Here is a 24,152-nt window from a genome sequence, read left to right as displayed (position 1 = left end):
AGTTTTACACACCGTTCTGTTATTGTGGGGACATTTCCACGCCCCTAAACATGATGCAGCACAAAACAAAATGTGATTGGTTGCTTTACCTGTCAGACATATGGCCTCCAACCTAGGGCGGTGCTTAGCTATTCAAAGCGGCCAAGGTCCCCAGACCTTCTACCGTCAGTCCAAAGGTCTGACTACACAAGACTTATCAAATATTAATAAGAATGTTCCATAAACATTATTTTAGGAATGTTTTGTCCTAACAATTCATTTAACTTAAAAAAAAAATGTCAGTTAAAATTGTGAGAACATTCCCTGTTAGCTGGGGAAGTCCTCTGAGGTCATATCACTACAATAGAAACTAAGACACAAGATGGCAGATTACTGCAAATATTAGGTAATATTTGACCACTGAATGCTGCGAGTGACCAATCAGAATCACATATTCTAGAATACAGTTTTAATTTTGTGTTTATTTTGCTGTTAGCTTAGGAAAATGCTTACGGCAGACTCAATTATGTGTTGAAACTCCATGTGTCGCACTAATAGTCCCTCACTTACGAGGTTCTATTTCAGTTTGGATGCTGTTAGAAAGCAAGGCAGCTCACTTGTCGTGGAACAGAGCCACAGTGTCTCCTACACGGTTCACAAGACATCACTGCAGATATACACTGCACAAATGCACACTAGGAGATATGATTGCATTGAGACCTAGCTGCCTATGTCAGCGTGACTGTAGCCATAGCCCATAGAAGGGCCCTGGGTAAGTACAGTCTCAGTGGAAGCACTCTGACCATATAGCAGATGTGGAGATGTTCAACTTAACTTAAAGGTAGGCCAACACCAGATTCACTCATCTTTTTTTGCGGCCCGGACAGGTGAGAAGCCAATATCCCAGCTCATACAAAGAAATGTAATTTGCTTGAATGAATATGTGTGATGGAGATTTGTAATTGGCAGCTTGACAGAAAGATATTTTGACACCATTTGTGCATGAAATATTAAGAATAATTTTTTATTTTAGAGTTGTAGTAGGTTAAAAAAGATGATCACATAATTGTTTACTAAACTGTAGACTTGGTCAAATTAATAAATAGCAGGCAGCAGTTTACAATTGGTCCAAATCTCAATCCTAATGCAAATCCAACATCTAATGCCAAAGTAAAAACTGCACACGTGCCCATTTTGAGCTAAACCCTGAATCAATGTTTGACATCAAACACTCAGTACTTTATTAGTGCTTCTCCAGCAAATCCATTGTAGACTGTTGCCTTCCTCAGTCCTAAGGAATTGAAACAGCAGCTAATGAGATGTAAGTACAACAGACACAATCAGGGGCCTCTCAGAGAAGTGTTGCGAGGGTCCTGATGCGTCTGACTGCTGGCGCAGATGCTGAGCTCTACATAAATGGCTTGTCTTGTCTGACTTCCTTACCCACCAAAGTTGAGCAGATTACGGCTGTGTTCACCGCTGCCACCAGGCAAAAGGCATGGGACCATTTCTCAAAAGCGCAGCGCAAGAACATAGACATTTGGCGAAAGCAGTGCGAGGTTGGTATTTCTTCTCCCCTTTTGTCATGCTGACTCTACATCAGGGGTCTCAAACTATGGGCCAAGCTTTGTCATTACAAACCAATTTTCACTATACCCTGTTGAAAAAAAACAGTATATGCTGGTTTGGTATGTTTTGAAGCATGGCAGCTGGTTTGAGCAAGTTTAAGCTGGTCCTTAGTTGGTCATGAGCTGGTCCTGATAAGGAGTTAGTTGCTTAGAACCAGCTTAGGACCAGCTCATCACCAGCACATGACCAGCTTAAACCAGCTCATAACCATCTTATAACCAGCTTAAACCAGCTGCCATGCTTCAAAACATACCTAACCAGCATATGCTGTTTTTTTCAACAGGGTAGTCTGGCCTTAATGTATTTAAAAGTCAAAGTATTGCACCAATATTTACTATATATAATATACATATTTCAAATTTGTGGTTGTAAAAAGGCTGGTTCTCTAAAGGAGAACACCGCCTGGCTAGTGGCCCCCAGGTAATGTAGTATGAGACCCCTGCTCTACATGGTACACTGACACAGCAGCTCTTTATATGGCAGTGTATCTTGTGGCTTTTCATTGTGCAGACTTGTGGGACCTCACACAGCAAAAAAAAACATTTTTCTAGCCTCTGCTCTTTCGTGCAGCAGAACACTCTTTGAAATTGCCACCTAGAAAGAACCTCCATTGCTGCCATGGCAACAGATACTGGCAGGATTATAATGATGCTCATCAGTGATTAGCCTCAATTAATTGTTAATAACTCATCCAATTTGAATTAGGTCTCTATGAGGAAGGAAAAGTGAGGTGTGTGTTAACTCAAAATGTGCCTGTATGCATCTGTGCATTAGAAACCCCTGAATTCTCTGGAATGCACAATATGGAATATCCATATTCATAATATGGAATGTCACCGGTATGCAAAATTGATGTTAGCGCAAACAGAATACTCAATGAACCTTGAAATATAAAAATCCCTCGCTGGTGATAGACTCCAGCTGCAGTCTTTCCTCCAGCCATCGGACTTTTTCCATTACTGTATATCATGAGCAGTGATGTGAGGCCCGAAACCTAATCTTAGAAATACACTGACTGTATTGATTAATTGCTTTAAGTCAAGTCTATGAAAGGATTCCATTTCAGTTCACAGTCGCCAAGAGGTAAGACATCAGCGTTGTGGCAGAGTCTCTGGTGCTGTGAGAAGTGAAAGCCAGTTAGGATGCCACCCCTGTGAAAAGTTGTTTTTATTGTTGTTGTTTTGTAGCACTGTTTGTGGATTTGTCAAATATATTAAAATAATCATACAAAGTTAAGTACAGAGTTTCCAGGTTTTCTTGTACTTAACTGTCAGAGAGTTGTGAAAAAGTGTGATGTCTTGCAAAATCATAGAAATCAAGAATGCTACATAGTTCTTGTTTTGCTCAGCTTTAAAATAGAGAGGCAGAGGCTAGTTGCACACTTTTGTACTTTCTTTCTTTCTTTCTTTCTTTCTTTCTTTCTTTTCTTAAAGAGATTTCTGCTGTCACAGTGGGAAATTACCATTAAATAGTATATAAGAGCCTATTTAAACAGAAAAACAATTATGAGCCCATGAAATATGTAACATGACAAAACATACAAAAATGTCAAACCAACAACATATTAAGCACACTTTTTTTTCATACAAAAATAAGTGTAGCACTTTAGTATAGGGACCAATTCTTAGTATTAACCAGTTGCTTATTAGTATGCATATTATTAAAATATTGGCTGTTTATTAGTGCTTATAAAGCACATATTCATCATGACCATATTCTACATCCCTAACCCATAACCTAAATTTAACAACTACCTTTCTAACTATTAATAAGCTGCAAATTAGGAGTTTATTGAGGCAAAAGTTGTAATGTTTTTTTAATAGTGAGAATTGGACCTTAAAATAAAGTGTGACCAAAATAAACTATTGCTTGGCTATACTGTAATTTATTAAAAATATATAAATAGATGCAATTTTATTTACTTGTTTACTCAACATACAAAAAGTATGATATTGGGATTTTAGTTTGGAAAATTACAAACATATATATTGAAATGTAATACAGTTTTTAAACCAGCATACACAATCACTGCTGGACAAGAAATAAAGCATGTGAACTTCTGACTTAAAACATTATTATTACGGAGATATAGGCCTTGTGACAGAGTGACAACTAGCCTCAGTCTAGCTTATTTTGTTGGCCAGAAATGGCTCTAAGTGAATGTAGTCTTTAATTTTATAAAAACCTTATTGGTTTTTCCAGAATGCCTGGAAACACCACTGGAAAAGTAATGGATATTCTTTGGTCAAAAGGTGTGGAAACCCTGTAAAACGAAATTGTGAGAATTAGAGAGAAATATGATATCAGAAACAACCCAGAGCTCGACCTGTATTCCTCTGATACTACAGCTTTCAAGAAACAGACGAAAGATCAGGCAACACAGTGCTAGAGTAAAATGTATTCAATCACAGATAAAGCAAAGCTCAAATGTGCTCCCTTTATAGAGTCTGATCTGCAAGATTTCACAGTGGTGGCATTAAATGTCCTTTGTGCTGATCCCTATAATGGCTATCAGAGGATCAGTGGGTTTGGAAGTTTGTGTAATGTGATTTTACGCTCCATTTTCAGACCTAGACAAATGAACTTTCACTATTGCACGGCAGAGCCTCTGGGTTGTATTTTTAAGTTAAGAAATCAATCACCAGGGCCTGTGCTTGCCAAATCATTGCCTGTTTTTTCATCCTGTCAAAAGTTTCTACATTAAATTAGAGTATTATTAAAGTTGAATTACAGAAAGAAAACATTTCATTGAAATGTGTGACTGTCATATATGTCACTGCCACATTTACACAGCAAATGGAAGAATAAAAGTGTGTCCTTGTACTTTACTCAGAGCAGAGGAAATGTTAAAGTGTGCAGAATGTAATCTTTAATCATTGAAGGTCTCGGACAGAAGCCAGTAATGGGATGTGTGTGTGTGTGTGTGTGTGTGTGTATGTTCGTTTGATTTCTGTGTTGGGCTTCATTAGGAGCTGAGAAATGCTCACAGTGAAGAGATCATGGGAATACGAAGAGAAGAGGAAATGGAGATGTCAGATGAAGACTTGGAGGAAAACCCCTGCAAAAAGATGAGAATGGAGGACATGGGTAGGCCTGTGATCAGTCGCTGATTATCATTATCATGATTCATTAGGATACTAGAGGCAGGGACTGACTGTGGCTAAAACAGCCCTAGATTTGATGGCCTAGCATCTAGTTCATATGCACTGGTTGGGACTGTACAGTGCATTTAAAACGAACAATAAATCTTCAATAAAGGTCATTGTTAATTAAGAGGAACGTGTAATGCTGTGCCATAGAGACCTTTGTGCAATGCCTACATAATTATGTTTAATTTTAGGGCTCAACAATATATATTTTTTTCTGCTAGGCCAATGTTTAGGACTTTTGCTCTCAATTGCCCAACAAAAAAATAAATAAATGCATACAAAAGTTTGGGTTAAGGAAAAATTATTGTTTTATGCTTTTTAAAAGAAAACTCTTGTGCTAATCAAGGCTGCATTTATTTCATCTAAACAGTACAGTAAAATACAGTAATATTGTGAAATGTGTAACTGTTTTTATTAGAATATATTATAAATGTAATTTATTACTGTGAAGCAAAACTGTTTACTTCAGTCTTCAGTATTTTTCTAATATGCTGATTTTATCATTATTAGTCAAAAATTGAGCACTGTATGAAATTCTTTGATTAATATAAAATTCAAAAGAACAGCAAATGTTTGAAATATTTTATAACACCATAAATGTCTATACTGTCATTTAAACAATTTGATGTGTCCTTTCTGAATAGAAATATCTTTTTTTTTTATCTTACTGATATCCAATTTTTTTAACAATAGTGTATAAATAAATAATAGTTCATGAATAAATAATAATTTGTGAAAAAGACATCAGTATTTTTCCCACCAGTCCTCAACCACATTATTTATTTAATTTGCAACATGTTACAGCCATAATGTAACACAATGCTGGAAAAAGATGGCATATGGTGCAAAACTGAGTTGTTTATCATTTTTAAATCATTCTAACTGATGCTTTCAAGGCTATCACAATTTCACATAATTTCAATAATACATCATCTCTATGTCTGCCAGCTAAACATCACAAACCAATGCAGTTTTCATCTGCAAAGCATTGAAACACATGTACAAGATCAGTGAATGTAAGACGTCGAACATGAAGTCTGAGCACAGCCTTAGTCCTGTAGGACATTTTAGGGACATGTTTTATACAATATTCATATACACTGTAAATAATCATTCATCATCAGTTCATAATACCTAATGGATTAACTAATTATTAGGACTTTCGTAAAGTGTCAAGTCCAGATAGTGACTGTAAAGTATCAGGTTACTAATAATTCCCAATCGATTCTTAATTTAATGAAAAAAAAAAAAATGGGTTTAATGTTAAACACAATCACCCCGTTATTCTTAATCAAATCAGCTCCTCCGTGACCACTTGTTTTTATTAGCTTTATTCAAACAGCACGATCACATCCTTCAGATAACCTTGAGTACAACAGCATTTGTGCTGAGATATCAACATGAGTGATTACACTCTCCCTTCTGCATGTATCCCACAGCAAATCTGATTATGAATGATATTGCTTCAGCAGAGAATGGCGGCAAGAAGTGTCAGGGGATTCTGAGCTCAGCGATATTTCATGAGCTGTCACAGCACACAAGCTCTGGCTCAATAAAAGTAGTATTTTCAGTGGCAGGTAGGAATATCTAATGGCTGAGAATATCTAACTTATTGACACAGCGGAGACTCAGCACAGTGACCAAGTTGTTATGCAAACTTCACCATCGATTTCGGCTCTGAATCATACCGCTTGCTCTAAAGCCTGCCACGTATATGCTGATTCAACCAGACGGATTGGTGTTAGAACTTGTCTTATATGATGCATGTTAGATTACACAACAGATCATATGTTGCACCCTACTAGAAGAAACAAAGGTCAGTGAGAACTACTTAAGGTGGTTGAACTGGTCAACAAGTTTAAGCTAGGACAGTTAACTAGCTCAATCTGCTGAGTCAAGGTGGTCTACCAGGCACAAAAGTGTGAATTCATCCTATCTATGCAACAGATGAGATAAAGACCTTCATCCAAGCTCACTTCTTGTCTCTTTCTCTTCCTTCCTGTCTGAGAGCAGTGTTGTCTGCGCAGACGTGTGCTCTGCGGGAGGAAAACGACAGTCTGCGCTGGCAGCTGGACGCTTACAGGAACGAGGTGGAGCTGCTGAAGAAGGAGCAGGGCAAGATGTACCGTACCGAGGAGGATCACACGCAAGAACAACAGCTGCACTTCCTGCAGCAGACCATGCAGAACATGCAGCAGGTAATACACACATCTGAGTGTTCAGCCTCAAGCTGGTGTCCCACTTGCTGTTTTGCAACAGAAGTAATACTTTAGATTAGGGAACACTATTCACCATTAACTAGTTGTTTATTAGCATGCATAGCACTAGCATATTGGCTGCTTATTAGTACTTATAAAGCACATAATAATGCATGGCCATATTCTAGATCCCTTAACCCTACCAAATACCGAAACATAATTACAACAGTAACTGACTTACATGCTATCAATAAGCAGCTAATTGGGAGTTAATTGCGAGAAAACTCTTAGTGATAGTGAATGTGTCTTCTCTAATATTAAGTGTTAACAGATTTTCTTGATTTTGAAAGAAGCCAATTAAAATCAAGTTCGACATAACTTTAAAGGGGTCATCGGATGCCCATTTTCCACAAGTTGATATGATTCTTTAGGGTCTTAATGAAAAGTCTATAAAATAGTTTCGTTAAAAATTTCTCAATGGTAGTGTAAAACAACACCGTTTTTACCCTGTCAAAAACAGCTCTGTCAAATGAAGGCCCGCCTTCTGAAATACGAAATGTGCTGTGATTGGTTAGCTGGGCCAGTGTGTGTTGTGATTGGTTAGCTGGGTCAGTGTGTGTTGTGATTGGCAGCACTCGGCGCCTGGTCGGGAAATGTCATGCCTCTTACCATAGTTACTGCATGCGAGCTTCAGTGTAAATATTGCGTCAATATCAAATCAATTTGAGCGTGATTTAAACCCGGATGATTGTAACCACTCTAAGTTCGTCTGCCTTGGGAAAGCTAGCGTGTCTCTGACATAGTGATAACACTCATTGCCTTCTCTAGTGCAGCTCAAGCAGATCTCGTCCCATTCGTCGGTATTTGTGATATCACAAATCCCGGAAAATATGCGTTGTAGTCCAAACGAGTCATTCGTTGTAGTTTTTGAAAAGTGATTTCTGTTAAATAAAATATCTCCTTTTGAAGTGGACTTTGAGCTTTATAACTTTGCAGATCTGTTTTATGCTCAAACAGCAACATTACAGACTAACTAAAGTTGAAAAAGTGAAAAAGCATTATAGGACCCCTTTAAGAAGAGTAAGCTATCAGCTATAATTTCACTATAAAATTATCTTGTAATCTCAATTTAAACATTTTTGTTAGTGTAAACTTAACTAATTCAGTAAAGGCTAACTTGCTAATTAGTAACACAATGCATTGACTAGTATAGCAAATGCTGAATGAGTAAGATAATATAGGTTATAACATATATCTGTTTTTAACCTAAATTCATGCTCCACTCGTCACTATGATGGTAACACGCTAAGCAGAAACTTTTCTAAATAGCATAGTAAAACATTAAGCATTACTAAATCTCCCACTTAGCATTAATCTTGCACACACACACACACACACACACACACACACACACACACGTCTGGTTTGCTATCCTTGTGGGGACTCTCCATAGGCGTAATGGTTTTTCTACTGTACAGACCGTATATTCTATTGCCCTACACCAACCCTACCCCTAAACCTACCCCTCACAGGAAACTTTGTGCATTTTTAGATTTTCAAAAAAACTTAATTCTGTGTGATTTATTAGCTTGTTTACCCGTGGGGACCACAATTTAGGTCCCCACCGTGACACGAGTCCCCATGAGTCTGTGTGTATTCAGGTTTAAGTCCCCACCAGAATAGAAAAACAGGTACACACACACACACAAATAAATAAATAAAAAAATAAAATACTAAATTTCAGCATTTACTCACCCTTTTGATTTTTTACGCTTTCTAAGGCTTCATTTATTTGATCAAAAATACAGTAAAAACTGTAATATTGTGAAATATTTTCTAATTAAATATATTTTAAAATGTAATTCATTCCTTTAATGTAAAGCTGTATTTTCAGCATCATTACTCCAGTCTTCAGTGTCACGTGATCCTTCAGAAATCATTCTAATATGCTGATCTGCTGCTCAAGAAACATTGCTTATTATCAATGCTAAAAACACTATCTTTGTAACATTATGCATGCCTTTCCTGTCACTTTTGATCAGTGTTGGGGAAAGTTACTTTTAAAAGTAATGCATTACAATATTGCGTTACTCCATAAAAAAGTAACTAATTACGTTACTTAGTTACTTTTTATGGAAAGTAATGTGTTTTAAAAATGTGTACTTTTTAAAAATCTGGACAGGGCTTGCTTGTTTGTTTTTAAAATAAATTGGCAAATATATAAAAGCCTTTTCACACCAAAAGTGAAATTAATAAGCCTCAGGCTGAAGGGAAAGTACATTTACATCCGTACAGTAGAATGCAGAAGAAATTTCAACACACTTCAGCAATAAAAAAAAGACACACAAATGTTCGTCTAGAGTAATTTGTGCTTATTAGTACGCTTGAACTGGATCATCGAAGGTCAGAAGCAAAGACATTGGTTAATAGAATGGGATTAAATACATAAAGGATATTTGTGTTGTTTAACATTTAATTATTGCAGGTTTGCGTCATATTCTGAGTTGCATTATTTTTATTCATTTTGAGGAATACTGAATCTGTTTTTTTTTTGTGAGTGAGTGAGATGAATTAATGCATATTCATATTTATTTTAGAACTACAGTAACATCTTCTGATTTCTCTCAACATGGGGACAGGAGAGCTTTCAATCAATACATTGGGAAAAAAAGTAACTTGCGTTACTTATTTGAAAAAGTAACTCAGATATTCTCTTGTAAATTAAAAAGTAATGCGTTACTTTACTAGGCACTTGAAAAAAGTAATCTGATTACGTAACTCACGTTACTTGTAATGTATTACCCCCAACACTGCTTTTGATCAATTTAATGCATTCTTGCTGAATAAAAAAAAAATCTTTGAATGGTAATGTATATTTGTATTGTTGTGGGTGAATTGGAGAGAGTCTCTCAGCAGGTGGGTGTTAACAGCCCCAACGACTCAACTTCCTGCTGACACTGCTGACTATCCAACAACATGCAGCATGTTTGATATTATTGTCCAGTCTTTGAGGCAGACTCATGACTCATCAAGTGACCAATTAGATCAAAACCTTTTCTTCATATTGTCTTTTTTTTTAAATCACAGGTAAAGCTGTTGGACATGTTTGTCCCATGTTTATCGCACACAGTTTATTCAATCTAAGTCGACATTGGAGAAAAATCACATCATCACATTATTGATGTTTAAGGGAGATTAAAGAGCCTCCTAGTGTCTTCTTTTGACACATTTAAACATACGAAAAAATCAGTGCGTAAGTGTTCAGTATGCTCTCACGTCAGTGCTCCATCTGGAACACAAACACTCACACCTACATTAATTAGCTGTCAAATCAGCTTAAATGATGATTGGACACAGTGTTCTTCATGACGCAAACTGTCATAGTGCAGCCATTAGCACCAGCTCCGGTGAGCGCTCTCTCTCTCTCTCTCATTTTACATTGTGCAGTTGCTTGAAAGGCTTTTATGTACAAGATCAGTACTAATGTAAGAAATGAGCATCCTTTTTGTGGAAAGAGAAATATGATGTTCAGATTTATATAGAGTGCAGTGGACTGTCATTATTTAATTTAATGGATGGAGAACTTTTTCATTACACTAACTTTAAAGTTTTCGTTTTAAACTTATTTTATGTCTGTAATCACATATACACTACTGTTTAGGGACAGTAAGATTTTTTTAAAAGAAATGAATATACTAATGAATACTTTTATTCATTAAGGATGCAGTAAATTGATCAAAAGTGACAGTTTTTACATTGATACAAAAAAATCTATTTCAAATGTAACATTTTCAACATTGATAATAATAATAAATGTTTCTTGAGCACCAAATCAAAACATATTAGAATGATTTCTAAAGGATCATCTGACACCGGAGACTTGGAGAAATGATGCTGAAATTTCAGCTTTGCATCACAGGAATAAATTACAGTTCTTTAAAATTATAATAATATTTCACAATTTTAGAGTTTTTACTGTACTTTGACTTAAAATCTTACCAACCTGAAATGTTTGAACAGTGTATTGCGGTCACACTTTATTTTAAGGTCCAGTTCTCACTATTAACAAACCATCAACTATGACTTTTGCCTCAATAAACTCCTAATTTGCTGCTTATTAATAGTTAGTAAGGTAGTTGTTAAGTTTAGGACTAGGGATCTAGAATATGGTCATGCAGAATATGTGGTTTAGAAGTACTAATAAACAGCCAATATGTTAATAACGTGCATGCTAATAAACAACTATAAAAATTGGTCCCTATATTAAAGTGTTACCTGTATTTCTAAGTGAAGCAGAACATTGAACAAGCTAAATGAAGTACAAGATTGGATTTTCTGGATCTGGAAAAGATTGAATCATGAAAAGTGCAAGAATGGATGTTGTTATTGCTGTCTGTGAGCACTGCACGCCATTATTATTGTTATTATTTATATCTGTTATATCTAGGATTAGGGGTAAAAAGGAACTTTTACCTAGAAAAATTCTAGGCTTATTTTTAAAATTCCATTCTTTTCCTTTTCATTTCAATAAATGCTACAAAAAGCTGACCACATGAACTTTTGAACAGACATAAAAGTCTGACTCAGTCAAACTCCTCACCCCACCTCCTCTTTGTTATCTTTGTCGTTTGCTGTTCAGTGATGTTTATGTGGTGTTTGTTAATGAGGGCACCACGCAGCCCCACACGCTGCTCATTGTTCCAGCCATCTGCTTTCTGTTGCTCACGATGCTGTTTGCCTCCACAGCAACTGCTTCGGCTCCAGGAAGAGCTGAAAGGGAAGGAGCTGGAGCTAGAGCAGGCCAGAGATGAACAGCACTACCTAGAGGGAGAGGTCCTCAGCCTCAGGGAAAAGGTTGGACAGACTTCATGGCCATATTGCCAAATAATCTGCATTTCCGTGCATTATAGTTTTATTTGAGGGCAAAAACAATGATTATGAGGAGCAGTGTTGGGAGAGCTACATTGAAGCTGCTGTTACTCAAAGTTACCCTTTTAGCTAAACTACAAGCTTAAAATTTTGCAGGACTATTGTTTTGCAATCAGAGAAGTTATATGGTAAAAAGCAATGAGGATGCCAAGTAGGGTGACAGTATTAAACAGCATTTTTTTTTGAACAATAAAATAAAAAATAAAAAATCTATGATTTATGTAACTGAGCAGAAATTGTAGTGGTAAACAACAGCATTTAACTAAAAGTTATAGGTTTTTGTAAAATTATAGTAACAAATACACTCTAAAGACAAATATTTCAGCAAAAAAAAAAAAAATGCAACAGTAGGCATCAATCCTTTGAGTTACAACAACTTATAAAATGAACTAATGAAATTAGGGTTTACCAACAAACTACATTGACTTGAACTTTGTTTTTTAATAATCAATGTGAAAATACTACAAATTATTAAGTTCTTCCAACTAATTTTAACATAACTGAATGGTGGCCCTGGAACTAATTAATCTTATATGTATCAGTTTAAAATGAACAGCTAGTATAGCACATTTTTAGAGTGAATTATAATATAATTAGCATTAGCTCTACAAAACAGAAAACATAAATCTGTCATATATCACAAGAGTGGGGAAATTGGGGGGAAACATGTCATTGAAGTATGTCTTTATTTCAATTTATCTTTGTGTTTTAACCTTTTTTTTTTTGCTGAAATGTAGAGACTATAAATTATTTTTTTTTTTTACTATAATATAGTTGGATTTAATGCAACATTTACTTTTGGCCCATGGCTCTCAATTCTGTTTTGGTCCTTCGTAGTAAAAAGTTTGGCCACCTATGTTTTACATTATCCATCTGAATGAATCAATTCACTTGTTTGGATTTCCCACTGCTTCATTTGAGAGAAGTAGTGAACATTTTAGGCGCGCTTGTTTGATCAGTTCACTCGACTGTAAAGCTTCACATGCAATACATAATTGTGTCTCTGCTCGCTGGAAAAAGTAGCCTTTAGATACTTCCCAGCACTGGTCAGTAGTTACTTTGTAGATGGACACAAAGCCTTATGTAAGCCATTAAGAGCACTGTTCACTTCAGATATGCTGCATTTTGGCAGTGTCTGCCTCCTCATGTGTGACAGCGGGAAGCTCTGCAGCCCGGGGTCACTTACTGTCCTCACTCCCCCTGTGCATGCAGCGAGAAACACAACTCAACATGGCAGCAGGAGCACAGGGTGCACACACACACACACACACACCTGAAAACAGAGACACATAAACAGCAACACACGAAAAAGAGCAGGACAGTTTTTGGTCTCAAGATGAATATGCTTTGTTATGGCTGCAAAAGGGGAACGAGGCTACGCTGGAGAGCCGGGTTGTTCATTTCTACACTAGACAACACGCAGTCACATATGCCCAGTCTATGAAAAAGATATAGATACAAGACAACATCTATATGTGCGTAAAAACATGTACAGTGGCCTCCAAAAAGGATTCAGGCAGACACAAAAGTCAGTTCTGTTGTGAAAAAGAAGTACACACATGCTTTTTAAAACAGTAGTTATTACAGAAATAATATATTTTAAAAGAATAAATTTAAGTGCAATTGAATTTAAACCAAAGCTTGCTTTAATGTAATTTGTATTGAAACATGTCATGTATTTAAATGTTTATAATTGCATATGTGTAATGAAGTTGCAATTTAGCATGTTTAAAATGTATTAACTATAAGTGTAGTATTGTATAACAAACCATAGTTACTTAAAATTATAATCATGTGCTGTATTATGTTAGTTAAAACATCAAAATAAGTGTACTTTGACAACAAAAGATGATTAAATGATTTAAAATGTATTTTAAAGTAAAAAATAAGTTCAGATACGTTCAAATAAATTTGACATATACTGTAAAAAGTGTAATTTTTTTAAGTAAAGGTGCACTAATCGAATTTTGCCAAACAATGTTAATATTTGAAAGCACCAAAACAAACACACCCATACCCCAACAGGACCTTGCCCCTATTTTAATATCTATTCAAACAAAAGTCAACACAGTAAATTGTGGGAATTGTGAAACAATGCAAAATCAACGTTACCCAAATCTACTATACATTTATACTAAAAAAATAATAATAATACTTTCATTGCAATTAACATGCAATTAAGTGTCAGAAAACATAACATTCAGTTCACATATTAAAGTATATTATTTCCATTATAAGTCTTCTTTTTAGAAGTATGTTAAAGAGTAATTTTTCACAAGGGGTGCATTAACATTCTGCCTCTGTGGGCGCTTCATTAGGTTTTGAAAGAAAGCAACTGAAAATGAATTTCCACAAACAAGTTGTGAAAGTAAGTTGTGACCTTTGACCTTAAGAAACCTTATTTGGATCTATTGAATAGACTGTCTGTCACTTACAGCTTCTTTATCCATGTCAAATTAAATGTGGTGTCTGCCTTGATTAAGGTCTATAGAGTTGTTGTCATTGAGGACAGATGATCTGTTCTCTCTGTTGCTGAGCAGCACAACATGATACCTTATCATTTGTGCCAGTACAGTGGTTTGCCCAGACACAGGGAATAATGACCAGCCTTGTTTACCCCATTTTCCTAACAGCAGACGTTGGTTTGCATGAATGTTATTTGACTGAGATAACAGGAACATCAATAGTCGTGGAGGTCCTGTGGAGCCCATACTGTATTGTGCTCCTACACAAACCCGCTTGCAGATGGAAGATGTGTGTACAGTATTTTTAGAACCAGATGTGGTGTGCTTCAATATTTCATAAATATGAAAATGTTGTGACCTTCTGCAGACACCCTGGCCGTAATGTATGGAATCACAAATGTGTTTCATTACCCCATTTCTCACAAGCATCCATTAAAAATGTAGTATCAACTTGACACACTCAAGGCCAGACTGAGGTTTCCCAGAGGTTACACTGTCTGCAAAGCTCCTTCACAGCTGTACTGCAAAATAGGATTGGGTCTGGAAGTGAGTATTTCTGTTTTTTTCTTGACAGCTGTTGAATGCCATGGAATCGGTAGACTTGACAAACCACAACTCTGAAGGCCATGAAAAGGTAAGTCAGACTGATTCTGCGTAACGCCCAGCGTCCATCACGTCACTGACGTTCACCAGTGAGATTAGTCTGCACTACCAGCACGCATTAAAAGAGGCACGTGAACCGCTAACATTGCATCATCCCTTCATTTCTCTTCACACCATGAGCTCTCTGGCAGAAGTTAATTTTAGACTACTGATCTGTATGTTCTGTGAGAATATGGGCTCCCTCTGCTTTTTCTGCATAAAGACTCCCAAACTTAAGAGTGCTGCAGAGAGTGCCAGAAAACTTTTTTATTAAGGTACAGTATTTGCAATCAGTATTTGAATTTCACAGAATTGCATTTTTTTAATTGAATCAATAAATTGAAATAAATTCTCAATTAAAGAGATTCACAATAATGATTTATATCCACTAAATATTCCTATCTAATAAATCTGTAAACCTATAAAATCAAGTAGCATACTAAAGTCTCTGCAACATATAACATAATAAACACACTGATAAGATTCATACATAATAAACACATTTTTAAAGGGTCATATGATGTGATTTCAATTTTTCCTTTCTCTTTGGAGTGTTACAAGCTCTTGGTGCATAAAGAAGATCTGTAAAGTTGCAAAGACTAAAGTCTCGAATCCAAAGAGATATTCTTTATAAAAGTTAAGAGTCAGCCACGCCTACCTAAAATGCCTAGTTTAAACACGCCCCCACATGTCTACGTCACGATGTGGGAAGATTTGCATAACGCCGCCCAAATGTTCACGCAAAAAAAGAAGGCATAACTTTGATTCTCGCTGTAGTATTGTTGTTGCCGCCACCATGTCGTGAAGACGCTGTGTGTTCGTTGTGAAAGCGAAACTACTTTATTTGGCCTTCCAAAAGACTGTTCCGGAACAGTTCAACCCAAATATTCAGATGTGTGCAGCGCATTTTATGGAGGACAAGGACTGTTTCCTGGGAGAGTATAGTCTACAAGGCCGGTGTCTGTTTCTATAAAGTGGGGCAATTCCAACTTTGCAAGGACAGTCTGGCGCTTCTGACTCAGCCTGTAAGTACGTTTTCATATTTAATGAATTTGTCACTGACGATTCAAACGCGAGTTTTGAGCAGTGTAGAGTAGTGTTTGTTGTTTGTCGTTTCTCTAATCACAAATGCAGACATGGTTTTATGTTTACGCCGCGCGATGCAATGCAACGCGTAAAAAGCATTATAATCAGTAATTATGTCCCCACTGGATGCAACAAATGCCTCGTTTATAATGGGTTTTAATGTTATCATATGACCCCTTTAAATAACTGGCTGACCTCATATTAAAGTGCTCTACAATCTACTGAGGCAGACAGTAATTTACATAGATTTTAGTTTGTGTTATTTTAGTATCATTGAGATATAATTGAGTTTTATTAATATTCTGAATCAGTATTTTTATATTTGCTGTACCATTTTCATATTCATTTTGGAGTTTTTGTAGATTTTGTTGTATTTATTTATTTTAAGAACTGTTGTCTTGGCAACTAGTCATAATTTTAATAATTAGATTTTATTTCAATTAACGTTTATTTTTAACGTTTGATCAAACTTAAGCTTTCACTATAATATTTACTGCAATGTCTTCACATCCAATTATATATTAATAAATTGTGATTTGAAGCAGAAATGATTAACACATTTACTGTCACTATTCCAGAATATTATGAATATTAGGACTGTAAGTCCTGCATTGATTCAGTCCTCCACATATTCTGTAGCTTATAGAAACAAATTAATTTAAAACATAAGCACTAAACATAAGGCGAAAACAGCATCTTTATCTCTATGCATTTGACAAATAGGATTTTCGAGTCCTTCAAATAAATATTCTGCACCTGAGACAGCTCACCTAGCATGATTTTGGTCAATCGACAGAGGACTAAAAATGAATATTTAGTCAAATTTTGGACTGATTCCACCTGTATGCAAAAACTCAAGTTAGGCTAAAGCATATATTTTAGCTTAAAAGCTGCGAAATTTCGGCAAGGATCATTTTACACCACCCTACAATAATCATGGAACTTAATTATCAAAATATTATTTTAGTTTTTTTGGAAACCGCATTCAAAATCCATTTGGCTCAAAAATCAGAGGGGGCATATTTCCCTTCGTTTTGAAAGGGCATGACGTATAGCCTTTACCTTTTGCAAAAAATTGTCTTTCAAGAGTAACTGAATTTTTCACATATGGCTAAAGACACACAAGCACAATTCGATCATTCGTTTTTTTATTTAATATTGAAAGGAAAACGGCTCCTTTTTCGTTTTTTTTTCCAAAAAACGAAAACCGAGAAATCAGCTTAAATTTTAGTTCATGGGTGGAAAAATGAATAAATTAGTTTGAATATTCGATTTCTACATGTGGGCGGGAATTAAACGCCCCTTTCTGCTGATTGGTCAGCCGAAGATCAAACCGTGCTGTCATCAGTTCTTCTGCAGTATCACGCAGCAGAATAATAGTCCTCCACTGCTGCAGTTGTATGGATTAATAACCCATTTTAACAATTTCATATTTTTCTCATCAAACAGACTAATGATATTTCTTGCTAACAGTAGGCTATTTAATATCGGTTGTTCTCCGGTTGTCAGTCAAAATGACAGTTCTTGCATGAACATTATAGGCCTATATATACCCAAGCCAATTTATTATTCCTTGCTTTTTGTCTTAGTGTTTAAAATATTTATTTTGAAACAAATTAATTAATTAATTAAACAAACAGACTTACTGGGTGAGCAGGGTAGGCTATGACATCTGTCATATCATACCCTGCCATGCCCAGCTGATGCAAATGTAATTTATATCTACACAGAAGAAAGCCCTGTCTACACTCTGCCCCGGTATGAGTTGTGTCGAGCTATTCATTAGCCTATTTGTTTGATGAAAAAAGATGAAATGTAGTTGCAATAAATGTGTTAAGAATCAATACAACTGCAGCAGCGGAGGACTATTATTCTGCTGCGTGATACTGCAGAAGAACTGATGATGGCACGGTTTGATCTTCGGCTGACCAATCAGCAGAAAGGGGTGTTTAATTCCCGCCCACATGTAGAAAGCTGTTTATTCATTTTTCTACCCCTGAACGAAAAACGAAAATTTAAGCTGAATTCTTGTTTTTCGTTTTTTGGAAAAAAACAAAAAAGGAGCCTTTTCAAATTTTTCTACTTTCAATATTAAATAAAAAAAACGAATGATCGAATGATACACGGGTTCAGCACTGCTGCCTCCATTTTGATTTTCTTTTTTTCAAAAAATTTGCTAAAAATGCACAGCGCAAGGTTGTTTGCTATAATTTTGATTTAACCTCTATGTAACTTACAGTCTGGCATCTTGAGCAGCATCTTGGAAGAAGAGCCACTTAAATGTCAATAGGCATTGATTTCTCTGAATGCAGCCGAATGCGGTGCATCCTCAGTAAAGCTTAGCAGGCATGCCCTACTAACTCAACAGTTCGCATGATCGCATCTCTCTCTTGTCTGCTTTTTGAAGGTTCCTCTGCATCCTGATGTGTGTTTTTCCTTTGTATGCATGTGTACAGGGGGTCAATGGCACCGCGGCACTCTACCACCATCAAGAGAAGAATAACGACACGGTCATTTGGGGTCCTTTGAGATCAGAGAAAGAGGCTCTCTTGCTTGGTAATTATTCCAACTCTACTTCATGCCGTTTTGATCTATAAAACATCGTAAGCCGTGTGCTGAGGGGCTTGAATACCAGATGGGCTTGGAGGATTGAGTCCTAGCTTAAAAGCATAGGAGGGTGAGCAGGTGCAGGAGCAGCCAAGCAGTTGAACGCAATGCTGTCCGGCCAGTGTTTGAACCACTGTGATAACAATGACTAGGAAAGCACCTAGCACCTTGGCCTTTCTGTCATGTTTTTGGATGATGATCTTAGGAGGAGCTCAGGTGAGCTGTTCTTCTTTTTGCCAGGCGCTTCATTGGCTCTGGCCCAGAGAAGACCACATATCCTTCGCTCTATCTAATGGCTGCACAACACCGCCACTTGCAAAGAGGACACATATACTGCACTGATGGAGTAGGGAGCCTCAGCCAGGCTCGGAGGCCCTCAGCCAGAAAAGCCGAACTCATTTGAGTAGAACAAAGTGAAGGGACGGACTGAAGAACACAAATTGTTTAAGTCTCCAGGCGCTCCCGTACTAGCTCTGAAGAGGACGTCTAATGCAGTTATTGGATTAGCTTGCTGTGCAAACATATTTTGTATAAGCTCCCTCCGTTAGGCTATTGAAATGAGTTTGTTTGGTTAGATTTCTCGTACGAGTATGCAAAACAGATATGTTTATCTCGGTAAGCACGACGCACCGTAGCAGAACAGAGACATATGGAGTCGGCTCGGCTGTTCTGCATTGAATTTTAAAATCAGAAGGGACATCTCGAGACTCCCCTTCCCTCCCCAAGTGCGGATCTGTGAAAGTAGGTCTTGCAGAGGGAATTGAATGAGGTTCCTTGGTAATTGGCGGCGTTACAGCATATAAATCAAGGAAATAAATATTGGCTCGGGCCCCTCAGGCAAGGCACTATATCCTGTGCCTCTGCATCAGTGCTTTACCTTTTGCAGGACCTCTCCAAAGTAATCAGCTTAAGTGGGGGAGGGATGGTGCTTCTGCTCCAGGCGGCATATTTATGACTGTGCCACTGCATCTCTTGTCTTGCCTACTAGTCAGAGGCAACATATGTTCATTCACAAGCCTGCTCTGCTGTCTGTCTCTCCACACAGGAATCATATCAACCTTCCTCCACGTCCACCCATTTGGAGCCAACATTGAATATCTGTGGTCTTACATCCAGAGACTTGATACAAAGGTGATTATTTGTTTCAATTAAAGGGATAATTCACCCAAAAATGAAAATACTATCATCATTTGCTCACCCTCATGTCCAAACCTACAAGACTTTGGTTAAACCTCAAACACAAATTAAAATGTGTGCATTAAACCTGAGAGATTTGTCTCTCCATTGAAAGTCATTTAAAACTAAGCCTTTGAAGATCCAAAAAGATCATAAAGGCATCATAAAACTAATCCATATATACGTAAATTGGGCAGTTTCATCCAAGACTTGTGAAGAGACTTTATATTATGAACAAAATTAATTTAGGCTTTTATTTACATATAAGCACGCATGCATAGAGCGCATTGCATACGGTAAACAAAAGCTCATTAGTACAAACCTCATTGGTTCTAGTGCATCAGAAAATAAATTAGGGTGAATAAATAACAGAATTTTCATTTTTGAGTGAACTATCTCTATAATTAATTTTGACACCATGGGTGCATGCAGGATTAACAAAAGATTAGAAATAATCCCATTTCTGTCAATATGTTATATGAGCCATATGTTATCTCTTTGACTCTTAAATACCACATGAAATATCAGAGGGGCTGTTTGCATCCAGATGTGATCAGCACTGGCACAGCACAGCTATTTGTATCCAGCAGCCTGGTGGAGCTTGTCCAGTCTACAACTAAATGCAAATTTCATGTGTCAGATGTGGCCTGGAGGGCACCGAACGTGTTCTGACATTTTGCATGGTGGCGCTTGTGTGCAGGCAAACATTTTTTTTTACCCAACTCCCCTTCCCATTGTTTCCCATCTACACTCTTCTACTTATAAATAAAAGACAGAAAGAACTAAAAAAAATAAAAATAAATAAATAAATAAATTACGGTTATAACAGTACTGTATATTATCCTATTGTATAATAATTTATTAATATATGCTACTAGACAAAAAGCAGTAGTATTTTATTTATTTTTACATTTGGGTTCAAACGGCATCTGCCATCTTTCAAATACTTAGTAGATAAACACATTTAAAACTTCGGAAAAGGAAAAATCCTGGAAAAACAGACCCAAAAGTATTGATGACTCATCTTCCATGTACGTGTACAACTTTTTTCCTAATGGAATGTTCTCTAGAATAATAATGTCCATCTCTCTAAATTATAAATACCAGCTGCCTCTGATTACCAAATCATTGATTCATCATCTTCAATTGCAGTCTTTTCAAAAAAACTTCTAACTCTTTCAATAAGAGAGAAACCTACAGGCACCAAGCTCCTTTATATCAGATCAGCTGACTAACTTAAAATGCATTTTCAAGAAATGCAAAAGTTTAGCTTGTTCCAGTCTAAATTGTCATTTACTTCAACTAAGAGTAGAGAAAACAAGCAGTATTATAAACTGAGAAAAAACAGTTTATATACTCCGTTTAAAAAATGAACTACAGCAACTGTTTGCAGGAAGCAAATTACAAACATTCTGACAAACACATTAGTGCCTTTGATTAATTTCTAAGCAAACAAGAGGCGACGACGCAATGGGCAATTTTGTGTCTGTTTATGCACAAAATGTTCAACATGTAGCAACAATAACAATCTAAATGACACTTGGCTTTGCTCATGTCTCATTTTTCAGATCTCGGCCAGTGAACTGGAAAGACTAATGGTCCGGTTGCCCAACATGTTCAAGCAGGAGTTCAGTGGCGTTGGAGCGACACTGGAGAAACGCTGGAAGTTCTGCGGATTTGAGGGTCTTAAAACGGTGTGACTTGCACAGCAACATGCACTGGCACTGAGGCTTCTGGACCTCTGGAGGACTGATCCAGTGTCAGCGACAAGAGACACAAACAACAGGCTCGACACCCCGTACCGCCTCAGATCTGATGGCTGCCGCTCTCCGGAGGAAGTGAGACTCTACGTGCGGCGCCGCATCAGATGTATTTACTTGAAAAAGCTCTTTCCAGACTTCTGTACCGATTGCGTAACTTATCTGTCAGTGGTGTCGTCCCTGAAGGCTGGGAGATATCCAGGAATATCGCGCCTCTCGGTTAAAAATACGGAATGCTGAATATGGGACACAGATGTGTGATAGCAGCCCTCTGCGCCCATCAAAGCCAGTGTGTGTGTGAAGATGATTTCTGCTCTGAAAAATGATTTAATTCATGGCCAAAGTGCTGGAGCTGATAAACAACAGTTGCACAGCTGAAGCTCTTTGGACAGTTTGCTGTGTATCAGGCCTTCCTTGTTGTGTAGATGATGTATGTAACTATGTAACATGCTCTTTGTGTCTTGCTGCACTGTTGTTAAAGGTCTGCTTATGTAAATTATGATTTTTTTTAAAAATCAATTAAAAACTTTTTATCCAAAATCGGATGTAGTTACTTGGAGAAATCGGTGCTAAATTTACTGAAATCTATAAAAATAAAGGTTAAAAAGGAGATTTTGGGTTCCCCAAAGAACCTTTCAGTGAACAATTCTTATAAGACCTTATTTTAAATATCTAAATAACGTTTTCTATTATAAAGAACCTTTTGTGGAATGGAATGTTAAAGCTTCTTCATTGGAACAAAGATGCCAATAAAGAACTTTTATTTTTAAGAGTGTAAACAGCTTTGGGCATCATTTAGCATTGAATGCAGAATCGAAAACAGAACATTCAAGAATTTTGTTGTTGTTTTAGACTACCGAAATTCTATAAATGTCATTCCAGTTCAACAACCAATGGGAGTGCCCAATTCGATTCAAATTCACCCTTGTAAATTGAAAGGCAGCCAGTTTAAATTCTGGATTTTGCCCAGCCCCGTTCCCGTCTGCATCTCTAAATGTGTCAAAGCTGCCTCGTAGTGTTGTGTTTGTCGTGTTTTTTGATTCATGTCTGGGATAAACAACTGAAATATCTGCCATGAATGTGGAGCAGAACTTCCTTAATCACCCAGAATATAACAAGCTGTTAATAATGAATGAGAGGGGAGGAGAATGCTGCTCTGCATGTGTTTAATGTGATCTGTTTGCTATTTACATCAGCCACTGAGATGCTGTTAGCAACATAGTAGTGCATTTGAGACCGCCTAAGCCATCTGCACTGTTGCTTGTACAAGCACAGCACATTATTTGCGAGCGTTACAGTAAGGATTAAAGATTATGGTGCCTCAAGACCCATAGGGCTGCTGCACTTTTAAAGGCATTTTGCTGCAAATGCAATGTTAAAGGAATGAAAAAATCAATTATGAGTTTATTAAATAAAAAAAGAACTGGCACCCCTCTACCAGAGCTAATATCTCCAACGTGTGCCTTTGCTGGCAGCCATCATGCGCCAAATGTCTTAAAATTCTGTCAGAAATTCTGGGCTGCACCCATGTGTAAACATTCCAATAGCATTTTTAGCATGACTGACAAATTGTTGAAGAAAAGCTTTGGTAAAAACAAAGCAGTTGTCAGATGGATTATGAAAATAAATTGGTCAATGCTTGTTTTTAAAACGCAATTAAAAATGATCAACGTCAAAGTAGCAATGTAATAAAGAAAAAACAGTCAGGACCTACTATTGCTGTTCTTAACGTAATAATAAAAGATCAGTGAGCAGAACATCTGCATTCCTGAAAATTTCTCAGTATAGCGAATGAAACAGACTAACTGTACTGAAATGTTAATAAGCTCAGAGTTAAAGAAGCAGAGGTCAATTTTCAATTTCTAAGCTGAGGCCTTTTAATCCCACTCTCTGTGATGTTATTTTCAAGTACACACGGTGGATGGAAGTGAAATCGGAACCATACAGACAACAAATAAACAAGAGACAGTAATACCTCCTGAAGTATATTTAGACTTCCTGTATCAGATCAAACTGACATCTCCTTGGAAAATGAATTACTGTAGGCGCAGTTGAGCTCTCGAGTGGTTTTCAACATTTGCTCCTCTGAATTTAAACCTCTTATTATCAAGCAGTATGCCATTGATAGTATGCTGATGAGTGCTGTTTGAGAAGAGAGAATATACTGCACTGCAGAGCCCTCAGTCCATGTGATTTCACTTTAATTCACACCTGTCTGGAAATGAATGAGAGAACAAAAGTGCCCAGCTGTAAATAACTGATCTTAAGTCTCTCCTAGTTTTCAATAACACCATTTTATATCGAAGGATGGAAATATATTTTATTTCCATCTAAAGTGAAAAGTGACATGACCTGTGGCCAAGTATGGTGACCCATACTCGGAATTAGTGCTCTGCATTTATCCCATCCAAAGTGCACACACACAGCAGTGAACACACACACACACACACACCATGAACACACACCCGGAGCAGTGGCCAGTAATTTTTTTGCTGCGGCGCCCGGGGAGCAGTTCCGAGGGGGTTCGGTGCC

The 24,152-nt window shown here is 37.0% G+C and overlaps 1 protein-coding gene across 1 annotated transcript in view; it reads left to right on the top strand.

Annotated features, from left to right (window-relative positions):
• Positions 1-22,101, top strand: part of LOC107549911 (ecto-NOX disulfide-thiol exchanger 1-like) — a 58,185-nt gene extending 36,084 nt beyond the window's left edge. Inside the window, exons 7-14 of the mRNA XM_016231096.1 lie at positions 1,432-1,538; positions 4,578-4,695; positions 6,771-6,955; positions 11,702-11,809; positions 14,924-14,983; positions 18,534-18,633; positions 19,730-19,815; positions 21,429-22,101. Coding sequence (XP_016086582.1) covers positions 1,432-1,538; positions 4,578-4,695; positions 6,771-6,955; positions 11,702-11,809; positions 14,924-14,983; positions 18,534-18,633; positions 19,730-19,815; positions 21,429-21,560 — 896 coding nt within the window. The 3' untranslated portion in view covers positions 21,561-22,101. The remainder of the gene's footprint in view (positions 1-1,431; positions 1,539-4,577; positions 4,696-6,770; positions 6,956-11,701; positions 11,810-14,923; positions 14,984-18,533; positions 18,634-19,729; positions 19,816-21,428) is intronic.
• Positions 22,102-24,152: the final 2,051 nt, after the last annotated feature.

Source organism: Sinocyclocheilus grahami, unplaced genomic scaffold, assembly GCF_001515645.1.
Source record: "Sinocyclocheilus grahami isolate Dianchi unplaced genomic scaffold, SAMN03320097.WGS_v1.1 scaffold383.1, whole genome shotgun sequence".
Taxonomy (NCBI): domain Eukaryota; kingdom Metazoa; phylum Chordata; class Actinopteri; order Cypriniformes; family Cyprinidae; genus Sinocyclocheilus; species Sinocyclocheilus grahami.
This window is presented reverse-complemented; position numbering and strand designations above follow the sequence as displayed.